At 37.5% G+C, this 18,970-nt stretch overlaps 2 protein-coding genes across 7 annotated transcripts in view; both read left to right on the plus strand.

Annotated features, from left to right (window-relative positions):
• The window catches only part of LOC131686711 (uncharacterized protein F09G8.5), a 67,711-nt gene extending 60,381 nt beyond the window's left edge, over positions 1-7,330 (plus strand). For 2 of the 5 annotated variants that reach the window (XM_058970635.1, XM_058970632.1), the window contains 5 exons: positions 4,951-5,049; positions 5,229-5,315; positions 5,721-6,025; positions 6,087-6,180; positions 6,239-7,330. In XM_058970635.1, the coding sequence (XP_058826618.1) occupies positions 4,951-5,049; positions 5,229-5,315; positions 5,721-6,025; positions 6,087-6,180; positions 6,239-6,349 (696 nt within the window). In that variant the 3' untranslated portion in view covers positions 6,350-7,330. The remainder of the gene's footprint in view (positions 1-4,950; positions 5,050-5,228; positions 5,316-5,720; positions 6,026-6,086; positions 6,181-6,238) is intronic. The other 3 variants (XM_058970634.1, XM_058970636.1, XM_058970633.1) reach the window with 2 other exon arrangements.
• Positions 7,331-11,638: 4,308 nt separating this feature from the next.
• Positions 11,639-17,558, plus strand: LOC131691339 (uncharacterized). 2 transcript variants are annotated; one of them, XM_058977652.1, is made up of 4 exons: positions 11,639-12,097; positions 12,805-12,909; positions 12,965-13,987; positions 16,944-17,558. In XM_058977652.1, exons 3-4 carry the CDS (start codon positions 13,000-13,002, stop codon positions 16,997-16,999), a joined length of 1,044 nt encoding a protein of 347 aa, XP_058833635.1. In that variant the 5' UTR covers positions 11,639-12,097; positions 12,805-12,909; positions 12,965-12,999; the 3' UTR covers positions 17,000-17,558. The 2 variants fall into 2 exon arrangements, with proteins under 2 accessions (XP_058833635.1, XP_058833634.1); XM_058977651.1 differs by lacking the exon at positions 16,944-17,558 and having other exon boundaries at positions 12,965-15,732.
• Positions 17,559-18,970: the final 1,412 nt, after the last annotated feature.

Consider the following 18,970-nt stretch of genomic DNA (forward strand, 5'->3'; position numbering starts at 1 on the left):
GCGAAATGAGCGTACGGGGCTATTCGGAACCCCTATTCCGTCAACCACCGTTCAGCGGCTTGCGGCTGCGCACACCATTGCACACGCCATAGCAAAGAAAATACATAGGCCGCCAATCGGCAGCTGTGACTTACCAGATTAAGTTTTTCTAAAGCAATTCTTTTTCTTTTGCTTCTTTAGGAGTGTCTTTTATAAATATTTCATAGGTAAACATAATTCCATTGTAAAAAAATTAAAGAAAAATTACGGTCTGAATTGCCCCGTATGGAGGTCCGAATTACCCCTACATCGTAAAAGGATGGAAAAACGTAGAGGTTTGCAAATTATCGCCTAGTGCTTAAATGAGAGAATGAGATATGAGAAAGGTGAAACTATTTTAATCCTCCTAGTGGTGCGATTGTGTATTTCTCATTTATCCAAACTATTTTCTTAAGCGGGATTTTTTTCTCAGAAACCTATTTATTTTTTTGTGGAGTAAGGGGAAAGCCCAATAGAGTTGATCTCCTTTCAAGATATATCTCCATACGCATATAACCTTCTCATCTTTTGAAAAAAAATCTTAAAATAACACAACATCAACAGGCAAAGTTTAATCCTAATGACATCATGCACAAAATGAGATGTTTGAACTGACAATTTGTCACTGTAATATAACATGACAAAATACGCGCACTCCTGTTGATGCAGAAATTCACAGCGGGTCTTATAGGCCCACCGTTTCTTTTTGGGCATGTAAAAAAATCCTACGAACCTGTCAAACACTCCATATGTTATATTTCCATAATATCCTATTCTTCAACGTATTTTCATGTCATTGTTGGAAATTTCTGTATACAAGCTGTGACTACATAAAAGGCGAACACGAAATTATTGCGACACCGAAAATGTCATGCCAATTTTCTTATAATGTTTAAAATCAAACCAAAATTTTAGGGTAGTTTTATACATATATTTACTTCAAAAATCAAAAGAAAAGTTAATCGATGGAGCCTTGAGTGTAAAATTGAACGCATTTTCGCTTGATGCCCTCTATCAAAGCCTTTACAGTGTCATCCGGTACCAGTTTCTCAGTTTTTTCTCCATTTTCTTAACATGTCCTTCTCGTCTTTGACTGTCGTCTTGCTCTTCCGAAGTTCCCGCTTCATCATTGCCCAGTACTGCTCCACCGGGCGCAGCTCCGGACAGTTTGGCGGATTCATGTCCTTTGGAACAAAATGGACAGAATTGGCCTCATACCACTCCAGGATACATTTAGAATAGTGGTATGATGCCAAATCTGGCCAAAATAGCGGAGCTTCGTCGTGCTGCTGCAAGAACGGCAAAAGGCGCTTCTCGAGGCACTCAGATTTGTAGATCTCGCCATTTACTGTGCCCTTTGTCACGAAAGGCTCACTCCTCAGTCCGCAAGAGCAGATGGCATGCCAAATGAGATACTTGGAGGCGAACTTCGACATTTTCTTCTTCTTAAATTTGTCGTCCACTTAGAACTTGCTCTTGCCGGTGAAAAACTCCAACCCCGGAATTTGCTTAAAATCGGCTTTTATATACGTTTCGTCGTCCATCACACAGCAGCCATATTTTGTCAGCATCTTCTCGTAGAGCTTCCGTGTCCGAGTTTTAGCCGTCGATTGTTGCCGCTCATCGCTGTTTGGGAAGTTCTGTACCTTGTATTTATGTAGTCTAGCTCTCTTCTTTGCATTCTGGACGTAGCTCTGCGACATGCCAATCTTTTTAGCCAAATCACGGCTTGAGACGTTGGGATTTGCTTTAATCATCCGCTTCACCTTTCCCTTTGTCTTTTTGTTCTCCGGTCCCGGTTTTCTTCCAGCTCCTTTGCCGTGGTCCAACGTCAACCGCTCCTGGAACCGCTTCAACACTCTGGAGACGGTTGAATGGTGAATGTTCAACATTTTTCCCAACTGCCGGTGCGAAATTCCAGATGCTTGGAAAGAATTTGTCTCCTCGACTCGCGTTGGTTCACCTCCATTTTCGTTGAATCGAAAAACACGACTTCGAGTTTGACAGCATGTAAACAATACACATCAATGATAAACTGTGCAAAATTTGGTTGATTTTTACCCAATGGTAAAAAAGTTATGCCCTGTTGAATGTGTCGCAATAATTTCGTGTTCGCTCTTTACTCAGCTATTTATAACTAAAAATAGTATGCCACCGGGCCTAGGGTCTTGCCTTTTTGAGGGTTAAGTACCAACATAAAATGTTGCAATAATGCTAGTGTCGAAACCACCGTAAACGTTGATGATGATGCAGTTGAGATTCGACTGCACGATCTGTCGCCAGAAAAATCCTATGTCGTTATTACAAAGCTAATGTTGTAATGTAAGGAAGTATTCTTCATCCAGAAAAACGGAGAATTTTTCTCAGGCCTTCTCAGTTGTGTTCGTGTGGTGAGAATGTGGCTGCAAACACACAATTCCTTCCTTTCTGTCTATTATCAGACCACACCATGCCCTTGGATTGACTTGCATGAACACGCAATATATATGTTTCATTATTTACCTGTTGGAAATAAATATAGAACGCATGGTTCCGTTAAACTAACTCATCGACTCGTATTCGAATAACGAAGAACAACGAGGTTCTTCGAGGAAACGGTGAAGTGTTGTTTCAAGAGATATGGTATTTTTTAATTCGTTTATTCAACACCTAGCCTAGATGTAAGTCTAACGAAGCCGTAGATCTTTTCCATATACAGGTAATACATAACGAAAAGCTGTAGCAGGGTTATTCGATCTAGCGTGAACAGCTTTTCAGTACGCGCGAATATCCTTTTCCTTGGCGTTGAAGATCTTTCAGCATTGTCCAATAGCACCTAGGACACCTTCTTCGGTTTACTTTCATCGAAGTCTTCATCAATGCGTTTGCGTCAATGGTTCAAATAAGGGGTTCTTTGTCTTCTGAGCTAGGTTATGAATAGCTTTTCTTGTCTTTTTTTAATTTTTGTGGTATATTGGTTCATAAATATTAGGTACACTCATCGTTTGTTAAGTATTTGATGTTGTTTGTACAGTCGTTACTGGATTTTCAGTAGATTATTATTAACTGGATATGTTGAAGTCTACGTATTGATGTTAATTGCAATGAAGGCTTTTCTTTTAGATTATAATTTATTGATGCGATTTGGCGATACTATTGTTAAACATAGTGCTCGAAGTTACGATACGAGAAGCACGTTTGCAAATGAATGGGGCTACCATGAACGGATCGATGGAGTTGATCGCAAAGTTTGTGCCATTTAAAAGAAATACTTGCTAGCAACTATCAACAGACAAGACATCATGGCTGATAAAGAATGCAGTACGATACGAAGTTAGCGACCGGTTCTTATATCTTAAACCACTAGTAACGATAACTATGTTATCTGCTAGGTAAAAAGGCTTGTTTCAAACAGAATTTTCTACGTTTCGTCAAATATTCGGTATTTTTGAGTGAATAATTCTAATCGCATATCTTTTATTCGTTCATTTCAAAAACGTCAATACCTCGCATATTGGAGGTGGAAGCATCGAAATTTTGCTCGCGCATCACAAAACCTTAGACTGCTCGCACACCGTGCTAGCGAAATCGTTAAAAGTTGCCAAATCAGTTGTCACCAATGTAATAAAGCTAGGGGAACGCCAGGAAGCCTGGATTGGGGGAAAATCGAAAGCCGCAGGTCGCAGAGACGACAAAAAAGTGCCCAGCGGAACCCCTGTTCGTGATGTTGCAGATAAGCTGGAAGTATCGTCTATAACAGTGTTAAAAAAGGATCCAGATTGTCTACTCATAAGATGATAGTTAGTCCACATCGCGAGCAAAACAAAAATAAAAGGCCAAAACGTGATCCAATAAACTACACGACGATGCTGATAAATACGAGCTAACAGCTTCTTGGGCAGGATACGTTTAATACGCAACCAGAAGGGGATAGGTGACATACATTTTCAAACATGTAAAACTGTTAAAGTTAGATAAGAAAGATTTGGTTTGGCAATTTGGCTGTACCTGTGGCTTAAACAGCGATATTCTCGGGCGTTTCGTGCAAACTTACATACAACGGTGATTCATGCATGTGAACCTGTAAGCGATGGTGATTTTCAAAGTATTTTCATTTGAATGTTTACACAGGTTTTTCAGGAAAGCTTGCTTATATGTCTTTTATACTTGAAAATCTGTGAACAAGTTCGTGTAGCATTCTTCCTAATAAAGCCAACACAAGCTAATTACCCTATGTAGCCGATTGCTCCGCTTTAAACCAACGAAAAGCCATAGGAGGGTAGGGCCCAATCTAAAGCGAAATAAATGTCGATAAATATTACAACTTATGTGGTTTCCGACATAAAAACATGTAAAACGCAGTGCTCATCCAGGCTACCATTTGTTCGCCATTTGGTAGTTTATTTGACTTGGCAACTTTAAATTCGCGTGCGGGATACAGCAATATGCTGTTATCCGATCACTACGAGAATAAAACAAAAATTGAATAATAATGAGTCAAAACTGACGTACTTTTCCACACTACCAGACTGTTTCCGACTCGCACCATTTAAAGATGTATCCCCCACGATGACAACAAAACGTAACTGAATATATTAATTGAGTCATCGTGTGTGCAATTACAAATACAACGCACTTCATGCTCGAGTAAATGTTAGCCTTTGTTTACAAGATGTACAGACCTAATGATCGGTTGAAAGCTCGTACCAATCAAACTATACTCGCGAATCTTGCGACAGATAGTAATTGAATCCACTAAACTAAGTTCCGGATATCTGCGCAGGCTCAACTAACCACGTTTACTTCACCAAACAGACGCTTGACCGCCTACGAAAATACACAACTTGTTAGCTCTACATGATAATATTGATTATGCAACATTGTTACGGTATTTCTTACCAGTTTTGTTTGTTTGTTTTTCGTTTTTCTTTTATTATATTGGCACAACCGCAGCGAAGTCCTCCAAACAGGGATAGCTACTCACCTACGCCACAAACCCCGCATGCTTCGCACTATTCCAGTAATCACCGCAGTTCTTATCACCAATATGACGTAAGAGCACTTATTTTATTTACTATGTTATTTTATTGTTTCTAAAGGCATACTGATTTAAAGTATATTACATCATTGGGTCATTGTCGACTCTGACCTCCCTAATCGATACACATCTACTTCATATTATATAATTCTGCTTTCTGATATAATCCTTTCTTTCGATTTTATTCAACCAGAGATCGCCAGGTTCCGAGGATAGTCCAGTATCAGGTTACAGAGAAAGAGTACCGATAGCTCCAAGCATTTCGACACATTCAATGAAAGTAAGTGCTATACAATATATAAAAATAATGAAGTCGATTTTCCGATCCGGCCTTTTTATACATTATAAACGTATCTTATTCTACTATCTGTGAGTGTCATTCCAAAATCAATCGATGTAACGTTTTTGTATCAGTATTGTAAATACTCGTTTTTATGTTATTGATTGGTTGATTTACGATGTTTTAGTACCAGTCACTGGGAATAATGAAATTACGCTAAAGATTTTTTTTTGCAAAAGGCCGGTTCGGAAAGAACAACTGTTTCACCCTAATTTATTTCCATATCGCATGACAATTATCAAAACATGACCCATCTGTTAGTTGGTGCTATTATAATATCGCCATAGTCATCTTCGAAACAATTTGCTCCACATTTTTCTCCCTTTCTGTTGATTGTTGTCTCAGGAATACTACCAATCCGACTATCAACGACAGAATCCGCCTGCCCACTATCGTCACAGCCAACTGGATCTAACAGAGTGGGACGAGAGTAGTCAGAATCCGCACCACATGAACAATAACAATGGCCATTCATCGAATAATGTGAACAATTACCACCACCAGCCACATCATGCTGTCGGTCATCAGAATCGTCGAAGTATCGGTGGAAACAGTGAACGGGATCTGTATCAATATCGCAATGGTAATGGTAAGGGTCCCGATTCCCGAGATGAATGGGAAGAAGTTGATCGGCGGAGAAATGAAAACAGGTATGGTTGAAAATAGAATTTACTATTTGCATTAACTGAACAAGTATTATTTTTATTCTAGAAGGCCAGATTCTAAATTTAACGACAGTGCCAGTGTAATATCGAATGCCGTTTTGAATCACTTTGCTGGAGTTCACAGGAGGCCGGTTAATAGGGTAAATAATAGCCATCTAGCGTGGCAAAACGAAGCCTGTATTCGTTAATATATTTCAGAATTCAAACCTGCTATCTGCCACTTTATGTTTGGTCAAGGAATTGGACTATCCCAGCCTGGAGGTAGTCGAGCATGCAGTTCGATGTCGCATCGATGAATTGGCAGAGTAGAGTGGAACTGGATGGAGATTATTATTTACACTGTTACGATATTAATGGTACTTTCAGATAATTCTTCTTTAATATTCGACAATGCAGCATGAGCAAATTTCGTTAAGAAGCTTTATTTTTATTGAGAGATTCTAATGGTCCGCTTAATCGTCTAAATACGTAATGCTAAAATCTCATCTGTTAGAATTCATACATTCGTTGGTTGTTAATATCAGTTAATTGTTATCTTTTTAATTGTATTATTTTTTGCAAACATTTTCTTACAGCGAAAACAAGTAACTTAACTGATTTGTGATTCACAAGAATTGAGTAAAGACTAAAACACATACACCAGCATGTATGAAAATGATAATGAATAACCGGATAAATTAAATCGAGATGACAACAATTAGTAGAACAACAACAATCTGCCAATTATGTTATACAATAATCAAAACCCATGTGTACATGGGTAGCTAATTTAAGACAAATTTAATGAAAGCACTAGATTATACTGAGTTCGTTGCGTTTTCAATTCTGGCATCTGCAGCGTTAGAAAAAATACATAGTGCTTTCTAGAAATAGTTTGCAAAAACAGTCCAATATCAGTACAAAAAAGCCAGAAGCAGGAAAAATGGGTCTCAAAAGGCATGTAGCTAGTTGTAGCAGCACTAAAACTTGGCTCTAGTACTTGAAAAATATGAGCGTGTTCTGCAGAGGTAAGACAAACGAGAAAAATGTATGCAAGTTTGCTTTCAAGTTAGTTTTATACGCAGACAAAGTGCTTTATAGCGACATCTGTTCCTCGAGTTGTGCAATTAAAATCTGTCATTTGCGAATTCGTCCAGAGAAGATTTTTGTTTCAGCAGCATGATCCTATTTAGTATCCGTTATCGAGATGGTTAGATGGAAGACGTTTTAAACGTTGAATAATGCAATAGGTACGCAGCATAAATGCTAAACAATGTAATACAATAATTTAATAGATAAACAACTACTTACAGCAAAGCTTTTTATTTTTGTAATATCACATTCATCATGCAGTCCACATTCGCAAGTCAGTCGCATGTGGATGAGGAATTTCATTTGACATGGATTAAACTTTCGATTATGGACAGTGCACTATCCACTGCTTCAATCTTGCATTATTACTTGTGTGGCGTTATTCTCATAGTCACATCATCCATTGACTAGAAGAAAATTTACTTCTAGTAACTAGCTGGCGTGACTACTGTGAATTATTATAGGGTCCGTGGTTTATTCGAACGAATGTGAATGCTCAATAATAATGGACATGAATACCTACTCAATAAAGAAAGGAAAATCGAACGGAATACGGATTCGTTTTAACTATATTCTGTCAAAAAATCAAACGTTTGTTCTGTAGAATAAAACTGTAGGTACTGGTAATACTTTTTTATTATTCTGGAATTTATTTCAAGATTCTCAAATCGACTCTTTTGAGCTGAAATCTAAAAAAATACTAAAAAATTGACGTATGCATCAAACCACGTATGGATTGTGAATAGACAAATCTGTAGTTTTGTTTAAAAACAGATTATTTCAACGGAAAGGTGAATATTCAAAGTCGTATAACCGTCATTCCATTTTTTTGCATTAGTACAGAAAAATGCTCGAATTTTTTCATTTTTTATATTAGAAACAAAAGCTCACGATTGTTTGTTCATTACAAAGTAATACGGCCCTTTTTAAAGTTTGAAACGATACCGATTTAAATTGAGGAAATACGACTATTTGAAATTTAACCCTTAAATGCATACTGTTGCCATTTGGCACCATACCGGATACCGTGATATAAAGCCTTAACAAGAGGTATAGATTGCATCCAACCAAAAAATGAGTACCAAGGAAAAATGAGTTCCAAGCATTTGAGGGTTAAGCATGTAAAAGTCTAAAGGGTCTGGTAGTACAAAACCGTACATCAACAATTAGCGTCACGAAGTCAGAGAAATAAGCTTCGCGAAGGTTTTAAATCATTTTTGGCAATTCTATAATCAAGATGCTTCAATAAACGCTCACATAACAAATCACATAAACCATACAGAGAAATTTATTTATTTGTTTTCGGCAATTAGTTGATCAATATTGCTCACACCTAATTAATTCCCAGAAGTACAAGTCTTTTAGCGTGGTTCAATATATCAAATATGAATATTATAACAGAATATTAGAAAATTCGAGAAATTATGTTGTGTTAATCGTTCGTGTTTTTTAAATTGCTGCTTTTTCTTGTTAGCTGTCCAATCTTCGCGGTATATCTGACTGCTTAGGTCTGCTGCAAATATTGCCACCTATTGAGATACATACCGATCCGGAAGTGTCGACCATAATGATTTACATCTCTACAACCCCCTTCGTATGGTTTCTTACCCTTCTTTGCACTACTCGTTCCGGTGTATCTGCTAGCTGAGCATAATAGTTCTGCGGCGGTATTTCTCCCGATAACCGATGCCCTTTTTCGCGAGCAATTTAGCTGTCAGCCACTTCAACAGAGAGATTAGCGTCGGTAAAATGTCTCCAGACTACGATATCCAGATTTCCTCCACTTCGTGTTCATCCTGCTTAACTCCTGCTGACCAACACTGCTGTGTAATTAGTCTACTCACAGTTGTTGCTAATATCGAAACGTGAACCAGTCCAGTGAAGCCGACCAACTTGGTTTACAACCCTTTCCAGCTACCCTCGCATGGTTTCTTCCTTGATGTCTTCAACGACTTGTTTCTAGAGTGACGGAACTCAAATGACATTTTATGTGTCAACCCAGCTCGCAGTATATTTTTTTTCTTAAACAGGAGTTAATACATTTTTAAAAATAATTCAAAACCCTTATGGGAGGTGTTTGAACCCCTAAAACTCCCCTTGTGCACGTGCCTGATACGCGCAAATATTAATCTTTGGAACCATTCATAACCCACCTAAACCGAAATTTTATATTTTTTGAAACCTTTTAGGAGGGGGGGTTATTAAGCCTACTAAGGGGGGGCTTCCCGCTAGTACACTTAAGTAGACTTTTACTAAACACCCCTCCTCCTCCCCCGACCCCCTCCAAAAGTCTGCGTAGGCTTTTAGATTTTTTTATTTGTGAAAAATGTAAAAACATCGATCAATAATGCTTTTTGCATTGGTTTTCTGGCTACGACTGCTCAAATCTATTAGTATCAATTCAAGGGAATACTATTAGTTGGACTTATGCATGGGGACACCGTGTAGTTTGATTGCTTTCAAGTATTGGTATAGCGTAATACTTCTTTTCCAAGCAAGAATATTTTAAAACATATATTGCTATAACTAATTCAAGTTTAACCGAAATGCCACCTTCACCAACATTGCAGAATTTCTGAGCTAGCAAACACTTTTTGAGGGTTGTATACCATTCCCCCAGAAAGGTATTCCCCAGACTTCCGTCCCCATTCCCTAGAAACACATTCCGCAGAATGTACCATTCCCTATCTAAAATACCCCATTCCCCAGATGCCCCATTCCCCAGAATGTCTCTCATTCCCTAGAAAGTTAATTTTTTTAATTCATTTTTTTGTGGTGAAGCCAAAGGTTTGCGCATTACCTAATTCAAGGAACTGATGCGGTGTAAAGTTGCTGAGAATGTACGGTCGACAGCGGCAGTCATTCGCAGGCTAACCTGTTATCCACTCGTATAACCGGTTTGCTCGAACATAGGGATTGGTTCCTTTTTTTCAAATTTAAGCAGTTCTTTGAATTTGCGTGACAAATAACTCTTGAGCATGAGCATGAGAATGATGACCGTACAATTCGTAGTTGCTACTGCGTGGTTGGCAAGAACAAGCGAAATTGCACAGAGAAACAATGAATGGGGTCTGGGAGTAGCTATTCATCATCAATGTGTACGTTTAGAGAGTTCTATTCCTTTAAATGGCAATAACGACGCCGGCTACGTCCTTACAGTCATCGGGGAAGGGAAGGAATGTTAGTGTAACAAACGTTGTTATAGAGACTGTGTATTAGGGTGGGACAAAAATTAGATTCCAGCTCCGAGCAACTTTTTGGGTTACATTTGGGTCCTAGAACTACTGTGCAAATTCTAAGCTCGATTGGTGAAACTATATTTTTGCGCCCATGGTTTAAAGTTTATATGGGAATATCGACTTTTACAAAATAGTTCATCCATCAGTCGCCCAGTGCTTCCTAAAAATAAATCGATGTAAAATTTCTATTGGAAATTTATCAAGAAAACAAAGTCTCGAAGACAGCAAAACGATTTGACGATTGTGGAAAAAGTTATTAAGCAAAAATCGACTGATGCTCTGACGATTGGAAAAATATTCATTTTTTCTAGCACCACTGCATTTGGCTGTCCAATTATATATAATTTTGTTTTGACTCTCTTTTACTGTTCTAAATCAACGATCTGAACTGTTTGGTCACTTCCCAAGAGTTTTGAGGGTAAATTGAGGCTTCTTTTGTACAAAATTGGAGAAAATTAAAAATTCTGTATATAATTCGACCGTCAGCAGCAGTGGTGCTATGAAAATTGAAATTTTCATCAATTTTCAGAACATTAGCTGATTTTTGTTTAATAACTTTTTCCACAATCGTCAAATCGTTTTTCAGTCTTCGAGACTTTGTTTCCTTGATAAATTTGCTATAAAAATTTTACATTGATTTATTTTTAGGAAGCACTGGGCGACTGTTGGATGAATTATTTCGTAAAAGTCGATTTCCCCATGCGAAATCCCATGTAAACTTTAAACGATGGGCGCAAAAATATAGTTTCACCAATCGAGCTTAGAATTTGCACAGTTATTCTAGGACCCAAATGGAACCCAAAAAGTTACTCGGAGCGAAATTTAATTTTTTTCATATAACCATGTCCCACTCTACTGTGTTAACCTCTGCGTCTCCATGTTTGCCACGGGAAGGAGTTTTTGTTAGTAGGATGAGGTAAGAGTTACAAAAATCTGGATTCACCTTGATGAGTGATACTTTAGCCCCGGACAGCCGAAAGTCAGGAGTGTGGCATATGTTTAATTGAATCAAACGGTATGTGAACAATTTTATTATTCTTTGCTTCATTCCGACGAAACACTGCAATCCTAATACAAAACAATATAATGAAAAACGATTACTTTTAGTGTCTTGAGACATTTGTCGCTGCGGCATCCGGTTTTCGATGTTCTCCAATCCAGACCTTTTGATTATTAACAAAATCCTTTTTGCAAATAAAAACTCACAAATAAAAACTTTCTCACAAGGTTATGCTATCACTCTGAACACTGTCAACCTAATCCCGACCAATTTTTTGACTAATATAGTGTTAGATCTAGATAAGTTTTTATACCAGCGTTTCTGCGCTGTCAAAAATCATAACACCGATAACGGTGTAGCCTATCATAAAACAACCAAATAGACGAGAGCAGGTCTCTTTTACAAACGAACTGCCTACGAGTAAAGTTGGGGTTAAAACATACCGAAAACCTTTAAAGTGTTCGCTCCGCGCTAAGTCCGCTTTATCAATTCCGCCTTGTGATATATAGTTTAGTGGCGACGAGGAAAAAGGTGCGCGTGTGAAGAAAAAAAAACGTTCCGCGAGTGTAGTGAGAATAAAAGCAATAGAAAGTTGCTGCAGGCATTCACAGGACGCTTGGCTGGACGCCATCTTCGACGCTCCCGGACGAGGGAAAATCACCCCAGGATTCATCGCAGATTGGACCGTCGGTACGCAACTGCCGGCAAAGGAATTGCTTTTTGCCAGTGGATTCGCTGGAGCGGCAGGTATTTTTCGGAAACGGAGGTTTATTTGAGGAATTTTGTTTACTCGAATTTCTGTTCGGATTTGCAAAATTCCTTGCAGCAAACGTAAGTACACTGAACGAGAAAAAGTGCAAATTAAATAAAAATCAAGTTTGGAAAAAAAAAGTTAAATTATTTCGCTAACCATTTTGGTTCGTAGCGTCGGTTTTTTTTTCTACGGTAATGCACATATTTTGAACTAAGTGTTTTTATGCAAAAAATTTAAGAAAATAAGTTATTCCAACAATGTGATATTGATTCATTGTGTGTTACTTTAGGATGTTGGATTAAATTTTCTAGGGTAGTGCGCATATTTCGGATCAAGTGTTTTTTTTTTGGGAAAATTTTTAAAGCAAAACCAAATTGTTTCAAGAGTGGTAACAAATTGTTGGTTGATTATTTCTAGGGTAGTACACGTATTTCGGACCATGTGTTTTTCATTGAAATTTTTTTAAAAAAAACAACCAATTTTTTCAAGAGTGATATTGATTCTGATTAACGAATTGTTGGTTGAATTTTTTCTAGGGTGGTGCACATATTTCGGACCAAGTGTTTTTTTCCCCTTCATGAAATATTTCAATAGTGTGATATTCATTTATGGTTACAAAATTGTAGGGTACTGGACCCATTTCTAGTAGAAATATTTTTTTGACAATTGTACTAAGAGTGTTCTTTTGTTTAATTAACAGGATTTTCGTGGCTGATTGGCTGACGAGGAAAACGTGGTACTGCTGATTGCTGGTGCTGAAAGTAAGCTGGGTCGCTATTGTTGGCGCCGTTGAAAAGTTTTATTGGTGAGTTACATTATTCCTATTTTTACTGTTGTTTGCATTGTTCACGTTTTTTTAGAATTTTCTTTGTGATAATTTTTGTGCAAATTCAAAATGGCGCAGATGAATATGGCAGCCATGATTGAACCATATCGCAGGGGTTCTTCTTTCGCTAACTGGGTTGAACGATTGGGATACTTTTTTGACATGAACAATGTGAAAGAGCACGCAAAAAAAGCTCATTTTATTACCTTGAGTGGGCCAATTGTATTTTCCGAATTGAAGCTGCTGTTTCCCACGACTAATTTGTCGGATGTATCCTATGAGACAATGATTGATAAACTTAAATCTCGCTTTGATAAGACGGAATCTGAACTGATTCAAAGGTACAAGTTTAATAATAGAAAGCAAAACCCGGGAGAATCTGCTGAAGATTTTGTTCTGGCAGTAAAGCTCCAGGCAGAATTCTGTAATTTTGGGACCTTTAAAGAGGCAGCATCCCGAGAGCGTATTGTAGCTGGGTTACGGGATGTACAATTGCAAAAAACATTACTAAATGAGTCAAAATTGACATTAGATTCCGCTGAAAAAATAATAGCGACTTGGGAATTAGCTGGGAATAATGCGAAAACTCTGGGTATTGGTGCTGGTGATGAACAAATTGCTGCACTAAAGCAATCGGAAAGCAGGAAATGTGGGTCTGCTTTAGAAAAACTTGCTGTTACATATGACAGAGCTAGAAATCTGAACCAGAGCCCTCAAGCAGGGGGAAGCAGAGGTTCCATAAAAAGCCGTTTAGGGTACAAGCCCTATAATACCCATAGTCATGCTGGGCCGAGAGAAGGCAGATATTGGGAAAAGCATGTGCGATTCCAACCAGCTGACTATAGAAGAAGTCGAGATGAGCAGCGGTATGAAACCCGTTCTTGCGATTTTTGTGGAAAAAGAGGACATCTTAAGCGCAAATGTTTTAAATTAAAAAGTCTTAGGAAAGATGCAGTAAACTCTGTGATTTCAGCGGGGCCAGAAGTGAACAGCCTGGGTGATCTTTTTCACAGGATGAGGACGGAGACAGACAGCGACGACGAGAAGGACTTTTCAGGTGAACTTCAATGCATGCATGTTTCTTCTATTAACAATATTAGCAATCCTTGTTTAATTGAAATGGAAGTGGAAGGTAAACCACTGACAATGGAAGTAGATTGTGGGTCTTCCGTTACAGTTATAGGGAAAGAACAATATTTGTCGTCTTTTAGTATTCCCTTATTAAATTCTTCCAAACAGTTGATTGTTGTCAATGGGGCCAAGCTGAAGATTGAGGGTGAAGCAAATGTTAAAGTTAAATTGAGGGAAAAAGAAGCAATTTTAAAGCTGTTAGTACTAAATTGTACTAATGCGTTCATTCCTTTGCTCGGACGCCCATGGTTGGATGTGTTTTTCCCAGACTGGAGGCAGTTTTTCTCGAGTAAATTTTCAATTAATAATGTTTTTTTCTGATGACGAACGCAAAGGAATGATAGTTCAAGAGGTCAAAAAGAAGTTCGCCAATGTTTTTAAGAAAGATTTTACTACTCCGATTATCGGTTATGAAGCCGATTTGATTTTGAAAGAGGGTATTCCTATTTTTAAAAAGACTTATGACGTTCCTTATAGATTAAGGGAAAAAGTTTTAAATTATCTTGACAAATTGGAGAAAGAAAAGGTTATTACTCCAGTGAAAACAAGTGAATGGGCCTCTCCTATAGTAATTGTAATAAAAAAAAATAATGATATAAGGCTAGTTATTGATTGCAAAGTCTCAATCAATAAATGTATCATTCCGAATACTTATCCATTACCGGTCGCACAAGATTTATTCGCTAGTTTATCAGGTTGCAAAATATTTTGCGCTTTAGATCTAGAAGGAGCTTATACACAATTATCGTTGTCAACAAGGTCTAGAAAGTTTATGGTCATTAACACCATTAAAGGGTTATATACTTACAATAGATTACCCCAAGGAGCTTCTTCTAGTGCAGCTATATTTCAGCAGGTAATGGATCAAGTTTTAGAAGGAATAGATAATGTGTTTTGCTATTTGGATGATGTTTTGATTGCTGTAACTGATATGAATGACTGTATCAGGAAACTTCATTTGGTTTTGGAAAGATTAGAAAAAGCAAACATTAAAGTAAACATAGACAAATGCAAATTTTTTGTAACAGAACTAAATTATCTTGGACACTTAATCAGTGAGAAGGGTCTTTCGCCATGCCCGGACAAAGTTTTGACAATTCAGAATGCTAAAATACCTACAAATGTTACAGAACTTAAATCATTTTTAGGGTTGATAAATTATTATAACAAATTCATTCCACATTTGTCTTCTAAGTTGTATTACTTGTACAATCTTTTGAAAGATGGAGTACAGTTTATGTGGGATGATAACTGTGACAAAGCTTTCATAGAAAGTAAAAAGGCTCTTTTGGCGACAGATTTCTTGGAGTTCTATGACCCAAGAAAACCCTTGATTGTTGTGTCTGATGCTTCTGGTTACGGTTTAGGTGGCGTAATTGCTCATACAGTGGAAGGTGTGGAAAAACCCATTTGCTTTACATCTTTTTCTTTAAACAATGCTCAAAAATCATACCCTATTCTTCATTTAGAAGCTTTAGCTTTAGTGTGCACAATCAAAAAGTTTCACAAATATCTATATGGACAAAAATTTAGTGTATTTACTGATCACAAACCACTAGTAGGGATTTTCGGAAAGGAAGGGAAAAATGCAATTTTTGTAACAAGACTTCAACGCTATATTTTGGAGTTATCTATTTATGAATTTGATATACAGTATAGGCCTTCTGCAAAAATGGGTAACGCTGATTTTTGTTCGCGATTGCCTTTGGAGCAGGCGGTACCAAATGAGCTGGACGCTGATTTGATTAAAAGTATCAATTACAGCCAAGAATTTCCAATGGATTTCGTCAAGATAGCTAATGAGACAAAGAATGATCAATTTCTACAGAATATAATTGTATTCATGCGCAATGGTTGGCCTAAAAGAATTGACAAGCGTCTTGTTGATGTTTTTTCAAATCAACAGGATTTAGAGATTGTCGACGAATGTTTGTTGTATAAAGACAGAGTAATAATACCGCAAAAATTGCAAGGAGGAACTTTTACATGCCAACCATGCAGGTATAATCAAAATGAAACAATTAGCCAGACGGACAGTATATTGGTTTGGAATAAATAAGAATATTGAACAATATGCAGCTAACTGTGATGCTTGTAATGGCATGGCTGTAGTTCCTAAACAGAACATAACTTCCAAATGGATACCTACTACTAGACCATTTAGTAGAATACATATTGATTTCTTTCATTTTTCTCATCATACCTTTCTGCTAATGGTTGACAGTTATTCTAAATGGCTAGAAGTTGAATGGATGAAAAGAGGTACTGATTGCAATAAAGTCTTAAAGAAACTGGTAGCATTTTTTGCACGATTCGGGTTACCAGATGTATTAGTATCTGATGGAGGTCCACCATTCAACTCTTATGCTTTTGTAAATTTTCTTGAAAGACAAGGAATAAAAGTTATGAAAAGCCCACCATATAATCCTGCTAGTAATGGTCAGGCTGAAAGATTGGTAAGAACAGCAAAGGATATACTAAAAAAATATTTACTGGACCAAGAAATTAAAGAGTTGGATTTAGAAGACCAAATAAGCTTATTTTTAATTAATTATAGAAATTATTGTGCGACAACAGATGGACATTTTCCGTCTGAGAGAATATTTGCATATAAACCAAAAACATTGATAGATTTGATTAATCCAAAAAAGCAATATAAAAAACAACTAATGATTCCTTCCACTAACACTCATACTACACCTACTTCAAATGAGGACACTGGGCAGCCAATTAATGTTGGTTGTCTTCCGAAGGTGTCGGTTGACCCTTTGGATAGTCTGATTGAGGGTGAGGAAGTGTGGTATAAAAATCACAACCCCCACAATCAGGCTAGATGGTTAAAAGCGACATTCACTAAAAAGTACTCTCACAATACATTTCAGATACATGTTGGAAGCGTAGAGGTCATGGCACATCGAAGCCAACTTCGAACTTCTAGGAAGGAGAGGGAGTTTGTTCGGCCTAACGTGGTTATTTCTACGGAGGTAACGAATCGGAACACGGGACTTCGTACTGAAGAAAGCGAAGATGAATTTTACGGATTTCCACCGGAGGATCAAAGGATGAATTGGAAAAGGAAACATGTCGCAGAGGGGAACTCTACTCCACCAGATTTGCGGCGATCAAAAAGAATCCGTTCAAATAATTTGAAAAGTGATTATGTTTATTTAAAAAAATAGTTATATAAAGAATTACTGTTCTTTCAGATAGTATTAAATAATGAATTTGAAATTATATAAATGTAATAATTGTAAAAAAATTGATTACTGTCGATTTTTAAATGGAATGAGCTCAAGCTCAATCGGAAGGAGAAGAGCTGTTAGATCTAGATAAGTTTTTATACCAGCGTTTCTGCGCTGTCAAAAATCATAACACCGATAACGGTGTAGCCTATCATAAAACAACCAAATAGACGAGAGCAGGTCTCTTTTACAAACGAACTGCCTACGAGTAAAGTTGTGGTTAAAACATACCGAAAACCTTTAAAGTGTTCGCTCCGCGCTAAGTCCGCTTTATCAATTCCGCCTTGTGATATATAGTTTATATAGATTTTCTGTATTTTAACAGTGGCGTAGCTAGGAATATGCGGCAAGGGGAAACACCTCTGCCCCCAACCACACATCACATACCACCCTAAACCCCCATCAAGACCACCTCCACCCTCGAATAAAATTTCACAGTTCCTCCAGAATAAACCTTCCTAGTGGGTCTGAAATTTCGATTTTAACGTAATACGAAATAGCTGCATTTAATAAAAACCAGTGAACCATTTGGTTTGAAATGTTTTTGAGTTTGAAACTACTTTAAAATTGAAACTAATTTAAAATTCAAATTTATTAACAAGTTGAATTTTTTTGGCGGGGTCCGGACACCCCGAACCCTCCTCCTGGATCCGCCGCTGGTTTAAAGTATTTCAGCGTCGATACATAGCATTTCAAGTTCGTGGCTCTCGATCTGTTATATGTATGTGAAAATCGTACTGAATATGTATTAGACATTTCCGCTATTATATTAAACGTAACCAGCCATAGAATCGTAGTTTAGACCAATGAGAAACACACAACTGCACCAGGTGGATTAAAGAGGTTTACCAAGGACTTACCAAGTTTTTACTTACGCTTTTCTAAATTCCGAACTACTCACACCCTAAGTTAGCGAGATCGTTGTACGTGTCCATTTCAACGTTCATCAACTTAATAGAAGTGTTTTAGGAATGTTGATTATAGCCAATAGGTCTGGATTGGGGAAAAGCCGAGACCCGGAAGCCGTAACAATGGTAAAAAGGATAGTCAGCGGTTTCAAGCGGAACACCAACCGCTCCCACTGGGAACAGAATTATATTTTCTTTGTAGCCGGGCCTGTCAGCCAGGAACGTCTTCATTGATATGGCCGTCATATGAATTCGATCAATGAAACGCATTAAATAAGAAACTTTGATCCTAGTCACTATCTCGAAAGACTCTAGATGAACATTGCGTAACTTCAAAAGTGCATCAAAAAAAATGTTTCAAAAAATTAAACTCAAAAGAAGGAAAGGGAAACTCTTTTAGAAAATGTATTCATATGAGAAGTAATTAGTACTAACAGTGTAACATAACACTTTAAAAATTGTCCCAACTTCTGAACAAGATTACAACATAAAGCCATTTGGCATAAGACATTAAGTCGCCATTTGGCATAACAGTCGGGAAGTATAAGTACCTTTTTAGGTCCTTTGGGTCTTCGTTCTCTACACTGTAAATATAACTGAGAAGCAGCCTATGAAAGTTCTAAAAACCGACTTCCGAGTAACTAAACTGGGGCGACATTATGGAACCATTTCGAATCGATTTTTTCATACAAGCTTGCATACATTAAATCTTTCGTTTCGAGATGCGCAATGTCACCCCTGGATCAAGCGATATATTAT

The sequence above is a fragment of the Topomyia yanbarensis genome, chromosome 3 (assembly GCF_030247195.1).
Source record: "Topomyia yanbarensis strain Yona2022 chromosome 3, ASM3024719v1, whole genome shotgun sequence".
Lineage (NCBI taxonomy): Eukaryota > Metazoa > Arthropoda > Insecta > Diptera > Culicidae > Topomyia > Topomyia yanbarensis.